This window comes from Oncorhynchus gorbuscha, unplaced genomic scaffold (genome assembly GCF_021184085.1).
Source record: "Oncorhynchus gorbuscha isolate QuinsamMale2020 ecotype Even-year unplaced genomic scaffold, OgorEven_v1.0 Un_scaffold_3714, whole genome shotgun sequence".
In the NCBI taxonomy this organism is placed as follows: domain Eukaryota; kingdom Metazoa; phylum Chordata; class Actinopteri; order Salmoniformes; family Salmonidae; genus Oncorhynchus; species Oncorhynchus gorbuscha.
In genome coordinates this window covers 22,501-33,885 of record NW_025747892.1, presented here as the reverse complement: position 1 = coordinate 33,885, position 11,385 = coordinate 22,501, and the positions used below count along the sequence as shown (strand labels likewise).

The window sequence follows — 11,385 nt, the reverse complement described above, 5'->3', positions numbered from 1 at the left end:
GACCGTGTCAAACGCTTTGGGATAAAATCTCAAAAGATACCGTTCATTGTTGTTCATGGATGTAAAGATTTTATCCACGTGTTGCTAAAGAGCCGTATCTGTGGAGTAGTTTTTTTTTAATGAAAAACCATATTGGTGCTCATATAGAATACAGTGTTGATTTAAATGTTTCAGCATTCTCTTATACACAAATCTTTCTAGGACTTTAGAAAAACATGGTAGTACAGATATTTGGGGCGATAATTTGTCAAATATCTTGGATCTCCAGATTTATAGAGAGAGGTAGAACTTTCACAATGTTTGAATCTTTAGGAACAATACCAGTCTTCCTCGATCACTGAGCCTCTTTAACGTCCATCTTCACCAAATCAATCCCAACTGGATGGAGGTCATTTTTGAATCTTTAGGAACGATACCAGTTGGGATTGTCTTAAATGTAAATGTAAATGGATTGATTTGGTGAAGATGGACGTTATATAAAGAGGCTCAGTGATCGAGGAAGACACCGATTTCACCACAAGAGACACCGATCTCATCATGACCTGCCGCTGATGTCTTTAAGTTACCAATGATCTCCATCGCCTCCCATCAGGAGGATCACAATGAAGCAGAGAAGGGACATGTAACCCAGGGGGATTTCCATCCGTTTTCTCTGTTGTCTTTGGCAGAGAGGAACCCACATTCACAAAAAAATTGTTTTTATTTTATTGAATTGACATGAAATAACATCAGGAGCAGTATAGGTCTTATTGCCAACAGGACATTGACATGGGGGAGTTGTACAGTACCGGGAATCGAACCCACTACCCTGGCATTACCATGCTCTACCAACTGAGCTACAGAAGGACCACATTGACATGGGGGAGTTGTACAGGCCTTTTGTCTTACTCAACAGATGATTGATGAACCTTTTACACAACTTTTATTTTTATTTTTAAATTTTGTACTGTGGGTTTTTTTGAGACCGGGTTGAGAAAACCCAAGGTTTCCAGAACCTTCTGCTGCTCTCTTACGTGACTTAACTAAGGCAAAGCAGTGGTGAAATACAACAATTGAAAGATGCGAGTCTGGCAAGCAGACTCCTAATCAGCCTGAATATATATATCATCAATCAACATCTTAAAGCAATCATAATTACTTTTAGTTAAATATTCTACATTGTACTAATCATTCCCATCTGTTCATTTTCCAGTTGCCGAAAAAAGTGGAAAGTGGTCATTCATTTCAATGAAAAGTACATCTGTTATTACCTGCCACATTATTTAAAGGATCAACAAGGTAGGTGGACTGGTCAGTCTCCTGGGCTTATAGAGGGATACAGACAGCTGCAGTATAAACTATTCAACAAGGCAGGTGGACTGGTCAGTCTCCTGGGCTTATAGAGGGGATACAGACAGCTGCAGTATAAACTATTCAACAAGGCAGGTGGACTGGTCAGTCTCCTGGGCTTATAGAGGATACAGACAGCTGCAGTATAAACTATTCAACAAGGCAGGTGGACTGGTCAGTCTCCTGGGCTTATAGAGGGATACAGACAGCTGCAGTATAAACTATTCAACAAGGCAGGTGGACTGGTCAGTCTCCTGGGCTTATAGAGGGGATACAGACAGCTGCAGTATAAACTATTCAACAAGGCAGGTGGACTGGTCAGTCTCCTGGGCTTATAGAGGGGGATACAGACAGCTGCAGTATAAACTATTCAACAAGGCAGGTGGACTGGTCAGTCTCCTGGGCTTATAGAGGGGATACAGACAGCTGCAGTATAAACTATTCAACAAGGCAGGTGGACTGGTCAGTCTCCTGGGCTTATAGAGGGATACAGACAGCTGCAGTATAAACTATTCAACAAGGCAGGTGGACTGGTCAGTCTCCTGGGCTTATAGAGGGATACAGACAGCTGCAGTATAAACTATTCAACAAGGCAGGTGGACTGGTCAGTCTCCTGGGCTTATAGAGGGGATACAGACAGCTGCAGTATAAACTATTCAACAAGGCAGGTGGACTGGTCAGTCTCCTGGGCTTATAGAGGGATACAGACAGCTGCAGTATAAACTATTCAACAAGGCAGGTGGACTGGTCAGTCTCCTGGGCTTATAGAGGGGATACAGACAGCTGCAGTATAAACTATTCAACAAGGCAGGTGGACTGGTCAGTCTCCTGGGCTTATAGAGGGGATACAGACAGCTGCAGTATAAACTATTCAACAAGGCAGGTGGACTGGTCAGTCTCCTGGGCTTATAGAGGGGATACAGACAGCTGCAGTATAAACTATTCAACAAGGCAGGTGTCAGTGAGAAATCACCCAATCTTGTAATCACCAATAGAAATCACCCACTCCTTGTAATCACCCAATAGAAATCACCCACTCCTTGTAATCACCCAATAGAAATCATCCAATCCTTGTTATCACCCAATAAAAATCACCCAATCCTTGTAATCACCCAATAGAAATCACCCCATCCTTGTAATCACCCAATAGAAATCACCCAATCCTTGTTATCACCCAATAGAAATCACCCAATCCTTGTAATCACCCAATAGAAATAACTCAATCCTTGTAATCACCCAATAGAAATCACCCCATCCTTGTAATCACCCAATAGAAATCACCCAATCCTTGTAATCACCCAATAGAAATGACCCAATCCTTGTAATCACCCAATAGAAATGACCCAATCCTTGTAATCACCCAATAGAAATCACATTTTTAGCTTCACTATTAATCCAATCCCAGGTCGATGCGAGGACATCAATGAAACTACCAATGTCAGAATCGGGTGGCCGATCGATGCATCCAATCACCGCTTGTTTTAACACCAAGACATGAACACGAGGGAATCTCTATCAACAGAGATTAAACATCAATGTTATCAGATGGAAGCCTGAGGTCCTCTCTACTTAAGAAGAGAACATGTTAATGAACACAAAATGGCCGCTCCTCCTGCCACTCTTGATGTTCTCCAGTGGTGAAACGGCATTATAAAGGGGAGATGAAGCGTGGATGTTCTCCAGTGGCATTATAAAGGAGATGAAGCGTGGATGTTCTCCAGTGATGAACGGCATTATAAAGGAGATGAAGCGTGGATGTTCTCCAGTGGCATTATAAAGGAGATGAAGCGTGGATGTTCTCCAGTGGCATTATAAAGGAGATGAAGCGTGGATGTTCTCCAGTGATGAACGGCATTATAAAGGAGATGAAGCGTGGATGTTCTCCAGTGGCATTATAAAGGAGATGAAGCGTGGATGTTCTCCAGTGGCATTATAAAGGAGATGAAGCGTTGATGTTCTCCAGTGGCATTATAAAGGAGATGAAGCGTGGATGTTCTCCAGTGATGAACGGCATTATAAAGGAGATGAAGCGTGGATGTTCTCCAGTGGCATTATAAAGGAGATGAAGCGTGGATGTTCTCCAGTGGCATTATAAAGGAGATGAAGCGTTGATGTTCTCCAGTGGCATTATAAAGGAGATGAAGCGTGGATGTTCTCCAGTGGCATTATAAAGGAGATGAAGCGTTGATGTTCTCCAGTGGCATTATAAAGGAGATGAAGCGTGGATGTTCTCCAGTGGCATTATAAAGGAGATGAAGCGTGGATGTTCTCCAGTGGCATTATAAAGGAGATGAAGCGTTGATGTTCTCCAGTGGCATTATAAAGGAGATGAAGCGTGGATGTTCTCCAGTGGCATTATAAAGGAGATGAAGCGTGGATGTTCTCCAGTGGCATTATAAAGGAGATGAAGCGTGGATGTTCTCCAGTGGCATTATAAAGGAGATGAAGTGTGGATGTTCTCCAGTGGCATTATAAAGGAGATGAAGCGTGATGTTCTCCAGTGGCATTATAAAGGAGATGAAGCGTTGATGTTCTCCAGTGGCATTATAAAGGAGATGAAGCGTGGATGTTCTCCAGTGGCATTATAAAGGAGATGAAGCGTTGATGTTCTCCAGTGGTGAACGGCATTATAAAGGAGACCTGTATCATGAAGAGTTGATGTCTCTTCAGTCAACCATGTTTCTGAAAGGGCAACGATGGAACATTCAGAAACACCATACACTGCCTCTATCTATCTCCCGCGTAGTTTCTGTGGGATGGCGTGATGCAAGACACAGTGATGCAATGACACATCACAGGGAAGACAGACGACCCTAGAGTGCACAGGGTAGACAGATGACCCTAGAGAGCCCAGGGAAGACAGAGACGACCATAGAGAGCCCAGGGAAGACAGAGATGACCCTAGAGAGCACAGGGTAGACAGACGACCCTAGAGAGCCCAGGGAAGACAGAGACGACCTAGAGCACAGGGAAGACAGACAACCCTCGAGAGCCCAGGGAAGACAGAGACGACCCTAGAGAGCCCAGGTAAGACAGAGACGACCCTAGAGAGCCCAGGAAGACAGAGACGACGCTAGAGAGCCCAGGGAAGACAAAGAAGACCCTAGAGAGCCCAGGGAAGACAGACGACCTAGAGCCCAGGGAAGACAGAGACGACCCTAGAGAGCACAGGGAAGACAGAGACGACCCTAGAGAGCCCAGGGAAGACAGAGGCGACCTAGAGAGCCCAAGGAAGACAGAGACGACCTAGAGAGCCCAGGAAGACAGAGGTGACCCTAGAGAGCCCAGGGAAGACAGAGACGATCCTAGAGAGCCCAAGGAAGACAGAAACGACCCTTGAGGGCCCAGGGAAGACAGAGGCGACCCTAGAGAGCCCAGGGAAGACAGACGACCCTAGTGAGCCCAGGGAAGACAGAGAGACGACCCTAGAGAGCCCAGGTAAGACAGAGACGACCTAGAGAGCCCAGGGAAGACAGAGACGACGCTAGAGAGCCCAGGGAAGACAGAGACGACGCTAGAGAGCCCAGGGAAGACAGAGGCGACCTAGAGAGCCCAGGGAAGACAGAGACGATCCTAGAGAGCCCAAGGAAGACAGAGACGACCCTAGAGAGCACAGGGAAGACAGAGGCGACCCTAGAGAGCCCAGGGAAGACAGAGACGATCCTAGAGAGCCCAAGGAAGACAGAGACGACCCTAGAGAGCACAGGGAAGACAGAGGCGACCCTAGAGAGCCCAGGGAAGACAGAGACGATCCTAGAGAGCCCAGGGAAGACAGAGACGACACTAGAAGAAACATTCAGCCAGCAGGGTAAGAGAACATGGCGGAGGTAGCTGCAAGGCATGTGTGTGTGTGCATATCTGTCCATGTATGTGTGTACTCACTGGAGACGGTGAGCAGGCTGAAGGACAGTTTGTTCCTGGGGGTGATGGGTGGGGGCCCGGGAGGAATGGGGCTGGGGGTCAGGGGGACACGGAGAGACGGCGGTCTCCACTCAACAGGTTCAACACCTGACTCTTTGGTCTCTGAGGCCTCAGTGGGCTGATCTGAACACACAGAGAGAGAGAGAAGAGATGTATCACAGATCCTGTAGGAATCAAATCAAGTCAAACAATCAAAAAAATAGATAAGGAGATGCGGGCTGATCTGATGACATCTGGAGAGAGAGGAGGGAGAGAAAGGAGGGAGAGAGAGGAGGGAGAGAGTAGGGAGAGAGAGGAGGGAGAGAAAGGAGGGAGAGAGAGGGAGGAGAGAGAGAAGGGAGAGAGAGGGAGGGAGAGAGAGGAGGGAGAGAGAGGAGGAGAGAGAGGAGGGAGAGAGAGGAGGGAGAGAGGAGGGAGAGAGAGAGGGAGAGAGAGGAGGGAGAGAGAGGAGGAGAGAGAGGAGTGAGAGAGAGGAGTGAGAGAGAGGAGTGAGAGAGAGGGAGGGAGAGAGAGGAGGGAGAGAGAGGAGAGAGAGAGAGAGAGGAGTGAGAGAGAGAGGGAGAGAGAGGTGGGAGAGAAAGGAGGGAGAGAGAGGTGGGAGAGAAAGGAGGGAGAGAGAAGGAGTGAGAGGGTGGGAGAGAGAGGAGGGAGAGACAGAAGGGAGAGAGAGAGGTGGGAGAGAAAGGAGGGAGAGAAAGGAGGGAGAGAGAGGAGTGAGAGAGGAGTGAGAGAGAGAGGAGTGAGAGAGAGGAGGGAGAGAGAGGAGGGAGAGAAAGGAGAGAGAGAGAGGAGAGAGAGAGAGAAGGGAGAGAGAGGGAGGGAGAGAGAGAAGGGAGAGAGAGGAGGGAGAGAGGAGGGAGAGAGGGGGGAGAGAGGAGTGAGAGAGAGGAGGGAGAGAGAGGAGGGAGAGAGAGGAGTGAGAGAGAGGGGAGTGAGAGAGAGGAGTGAGAGAGAGGGAGTGAGAGAGAGGAGGGAGAGAGAGGAGGGAGAGAGAGGAGTGAGAGAGGGAGTGAGAGAGAGGAGGGAGAGAGAGGTGGGAGAGAAAGGAGGGAGAGAGAGGTGGGAGAGAAAGGAGGGAGAGAGAGAAGGGAGTGAGAGGTGGGAGAGAGAGGAGGGAGAGACAGAAGGGAGAGAGAGGTGGGAGAGAAAGGAGGGAGAGAAAGGAGGGAGAGAGAGGAGTGAGAGAGAGGAGTGAGAGAGAGGAGGGAGAGAGAGGTGGGAGAGAAAGGATGGAGAGAGAGAAGGGAGAGAGAGGAGTGAGAGAGAGGAGGGAGAGAGAGGAGGGAGAGAGAGGAGGGAGAGAGAGGAGTGAGAGAGAGGAGTGAGAGAGAGGAGGGAGAGAGAGGTGGGAGAGAAAGGATGGAGAGAGAGAAGGGAGAGAGAGGAGGGAGAGAGAGAGGAGGGAGAGAAAGGAGGGAGAAAGAAAGATGCCACCTAAAACCATCATGTTGCTACCAAACAATATTGTTTATCAGAAGTCAGACCATCAAAACTGCATCACAATAGAAAACCATCTAAAATACATCTCAATAGAAACCATCTAAACTACATCTCAATAGAAAACCATCTAAACTACATCACAATAGAACTCAATAGAAAAACCATCTAAACTACATCTCAATAGAAAACCATCTAAACTACATCTCAATAGAAAACAATCTAAACTACATCACAATAGAACTCAATAGAAAAAAACATCTAAACTACATCTCAATATAACTCAATAGAAAACCATCTAAACTACATCTCAATAGAAAACAATCTAAACTACATCACAATAGAACTCAATAGAAAAAACATCTAAACTACATCTCAATAGAACTCAATAGAAAACCATCTAAATTACATCTCAATAGAAAACGATCTAAACTACATAATAATAGAAAACCATCTAAACTACATCTCAATAGAACTCAATAGAAAACCATCTAAATTATATCTCAATAGAAAACGATCTAAACTACATAATAATAGAAAACCATCTAAACTACATCTCAATAGAACTCAATAGAAAACCATCTAAACTACATCTCAATAGAACTCAATAGAAAACCATCTAAACTACATCTCAATAGAAAACCATCTAAACTACATCTTCTGTAGCTCAGTTGGTAGAGCATGGCGCTTGTAACGCCAGGGTAGTGGGTTCGATCCCCGGGACCACCCATACGTAGAATGTATGCACACATGACTGTAAGTCGCTTTGGATAAAAGCGTCTGCTAAATGGCATATATTATTATATATTACATCTCAATAGAAAACCATCTAAACTACATCTCAATAGAAAACGATCTAAACTACATAATAATAGAACACCATCTAAACTACATCTCAATAGAACTCAATAGAAAACCATCTAAATTACATCTCACTAGAAAACCATCTAAACTACATCACAAATCTCACTATAAAACCAATTAAATGTACTGCACTGAAAGGCCAACTGTGTCTAAGCTGAAGAATAACAAAGGAGAGAGCAATTAAATACCATTTAGGGTGAAAATTGCTTTCGTATCCTCGTCGGGATTGGCTCATCGTATTCCTCTCTGAACATGCAAATATGTTCACAGGCTGTTTGTATTTCTGAAGCTGGGTATAGATTGAAACTCACATTTACTGTCAGCTTACTGCATCTTATTTGTGGTTAGTGCCTCAATATTGGTTTCACATGGTAGGGCATAATTTCACAATGTGTATTGTGAAGAAGTTTTAAAGGGCTCCACACTTATATATATATATATCAGCTGTTGATTCATAAGTTAATTTATCATTCAACCCCGCTGTACAACTCAAAGTCAGTCCTCAACAGGGTGATGCTTCGAGTGGATGTATTTAACGGAGACAGTAGAGCTTAGAGTGGATGTATTTAACGGAGACAGTACAGCTTAGAGTGGATGTATTTAACGGAGACAGTAGAGCTTAGAGTGGATGTATTTAACGGAGACAGTAGAGCTTAGAGTGGATGTATTTAACGGAGACAGTACAGCTTAGAGTGGATGTATTTAACGGAGACAGTAGAGCTTAGAGTGGATGTATTTAACGGAGACAGTAGAGCTTAGAGTGGATGTATTTAACGGAGACAGTACAGCTTAGAGTGGATGTATTTAACGGAGACAGTAGAGCTTAGAGTGGATGTATTTAACGGAGACAGTACAGCTTAGAGTGGATGTATTTAACGGAGACAGTACAGCTTAGAGTGGATGTATTTAACGGAGACAGTACAGCTTAGAGTGGATGTATTTAACGGAGACAGTACAGCTTAGAGTGGATGTATTTAATGGAGACAGTACAGCTTAGAGTGGATGTATTTAACGGAGACAGTACAGCTTAGAGTGGATGTATTTAACGGAGACAGTACAGCTTACAGCTGTTAGCCTCTTCGATGTGCCAACGACGTTGAATGATAGAGTCATCTCTCCTCTCTCTCAGGCCCCGAGGAAGAAGCTCTATCAGGGGCCAGACGACTGATGCCTGGATGGCTGATCTGCCACAAGGGGAATCTAGGGGCCAGACGACTGGCTGGCTGATCTACCACCAGGGAATTTAGGGGCCAGACGACTGGCTGACTGACTGATCTACCACCAGGGAATCTAGGGGCCAGACGACTGGCTGACTGATCTACCACCAGGGAATCTAGGGGCCAGACGACTGGCTGACTGATCTACCACCAGGGAATCTAGGGGCCAGACGACTGGCTAGCTGACTGATCTACCACCAGGGGAATCTAGGGCCAGACGACTGGCTGACTGACTGATATACCACCAGGGGAATCTAGGGGCCAGACGACTGGCTGACTGACTGATCTACCACCAGGGGAATCTAGGGGCCAGACGACTGGCTGACTGATCTACCACCAGGGAATCTAGGGGCCAGACGACTGGCTGACTGATCTACCACCAGGGGAATCTAGGGCCAGACGACTGGCTAGCTGACTGATCTACCACCAGGGGAATCTAGGGGCCAGACGACTGGCTGACTGACTGATATACCACCAGGGAATCTAGGGACCAGACGACTGGCTGACTGATCTACTACCAGGGGAATCTAGGGGCCAGACGACTGGCTGACTGATCTACCACCAGGGAATCTAGGGGCCAGACGACTGGCTGACTGATCTACCACCAGGGGAATCTAGGGGCCAGACGACTGGCTGACTGCCTGATCTACCACCAGGGGAATCTAGGGGCCAGACGACTGGCTGGCTGATCTACCACCAGGGGAATCTAGGGGCCAGACGACTGGCTGGCTGATCTACCACCAGGGGAATCTAGGGGCCAGACGACTGGCTGGCTGATCTACCACCAGGGAATCTAGGGGCCAGACGACTGGCTGGCTGATCTACCACCAGGGAATCTAGGGGCCAGATGACTGGCTGGCTGATCTACCACCAGGGAATCTAGGGGCCAGACGACTGGCTGGCTGATCTACCACCAGGGAATCTAGGGGCCAGACGACTGGCTGGCTGATCTACCACCAGGGGAATCTAGGGGCCAGACGACTGGCTGACTGATGTAGCACCAGGGGAATCTAGGGGCGAGACGACTGGCTAGCTGACTGATCTACCACCAGGGGAATCTAGGGACCAGACGACTGGCTGACTGACTGATATACCACCAGGGGAATCTAGGGACCAGACGACTGGCTGACTGATCTACTACCAGGGGAATCTAGGGGCCAGACGACTGGCTGACTGATCTACCACCAGGGGAATCTAGGGGCCAGACGACTGGCTGACTGATGTAGCACCAGGGGAATCTAGGGGCCAGACGACTGGCTGGCTGATCTACCACCAGGGGAATCTAGGGGCCAGACGACTGGCTGACTGATCTACCACCTGGGGAATCTAGGGGCCAGACGACTGGCTGGCTGATCTACCACCAGGGGAATCTAGGGGCCAGACGACTGGCTGACTGATGTAGCACCAGGGGAATCTAGGGGCCAGACGACTGGCTGGCTGATCTACCACCAGGGGAATCTAGGGACCAGACGACTGGCTGACTGATGTAGCACCAGGGGAATCTAGGGGCCAGACGACTGGCTGGCTGATCTACCACCAGGGGAATCTAGGGACCACACTCTGATTCTTTTCTTAATTGAATTACCGACTGGTAGCTACATCCCAAAGGGCCAGAGCAGTGGGCTTTGGTGCTCTGCCGCTGTAATGAAGAGAAGACGAGGGAGCGAGGAGAGAAGCTGAGGGAGGAGGGAGGGAGGGAGAAGAGGAGAGGAGCTGAGGGATATAATTATGTGGTGAGGAGAGAGGGAGGAAGGGGAGGAGGGAGGCAGGGTGGAGGGAGGGAGGGTAGGAGGGAGGGAGGGAGAGGGAGGGAGGAGAGGAAGGAGGGGGAAGGGAGGGAGGGAGGAGAGGAGGAGGGAGAGGGAGGAGAGGAGAGGAGGGAGGGGGAGGGAGGGAGGGAGAGGGAGGAGAGGAGGGAGGGGGAGGAGGGTAGGGAAAGGGAGGAGAGGAGGAGGGAGGAGAGGAGGAGGAGGGAGGCAGGGTGGAGGGAGGTAGGGTAGGAGGGAGGGAGAGGGAGGGAGGAGAGGAAGGAGGGGGAAGGGAGGGAGGGAGGGAGGAGAGGAGGAGGGAGAGGGAGGAGAGGAGGGAGGGGGAGGAGGGAGGGAGAAGGAGGAGAGGAGGGAGGGGGAGGAGAGGAGGGAGGGGGAGGAGGGAGGGAAAGGGAGGAGAGGAGGAGGGAGGAGAGGAGGAGGAGGGAGGCAGGGTGGAGGAGAGGAGAGGAGGGAGGAGAGGAGGGAGGAGAGGAGAGGAGGGAGGAGGAGCAGAGCCAGGGATAGTCCCCCTCACCGTTTCTGACAGTATGACTGCCTCGCGGGCTGCAGGGAGATGTCAGTGGTCTTCAGCTCCTTGTCAAAGATCTCCTGGTGTTTACTGTTCCTCTTCTCTTTCTTCTTGTCCTTCCTCTCCCTCTCCGACTCGTCGCGCTCCAGCTTATCCTGGGACTTGCAGTGCAACTTCTTTGGCAGGAGAGGCTCTAGGGCAAAGCTGGGAGGGAGAGGACAACAGGGAGAAGGAGTGAACATGCAGTATTCAGACCCATTGATTTGTGCACATTTTGTTACGTTACACAGCCTTATTCTAAAACGGATTAAATTAAATAAAAACTTCAGCAACCTAC

The 11,385-nt window shown here is 48.5% G+C and overlaps 1 protein-coding gene across 1 annotated transcript in view; it reads right to left on the bottom strand.

Annotated features, from left to right (window-relative positions):
- Positions 1 to 4,287: 4,287 nt before the first annotated feature.
- LOC124028069 (dedicator of cytokinesis protein 1-like) overlaps positions 4,288 to 11,385 on the bottom strand; it is a 22,604-nt gene continuing 15,506 nt past the window's right edge. The window contains exons 3-5 of the mRNA XM_046340234.1: positions 11,065 to 11,252; positions 5,212 to 5,373; positions 4,288 to 4,487 (exon numbers count right to left, since the gene is read on the bottom strand). Coding sequence (XP_046196190.1) covers positions 4,288 to 4,487; positions 5,212 to 5,373; positions 11,065 to 11,252 — 550 coding nt within the window. The remainder of the gene's footprint in view (positions 4,488 to 5,211; positions 5,374 to 11,064; positions 11,253 to 11,385) is intronic.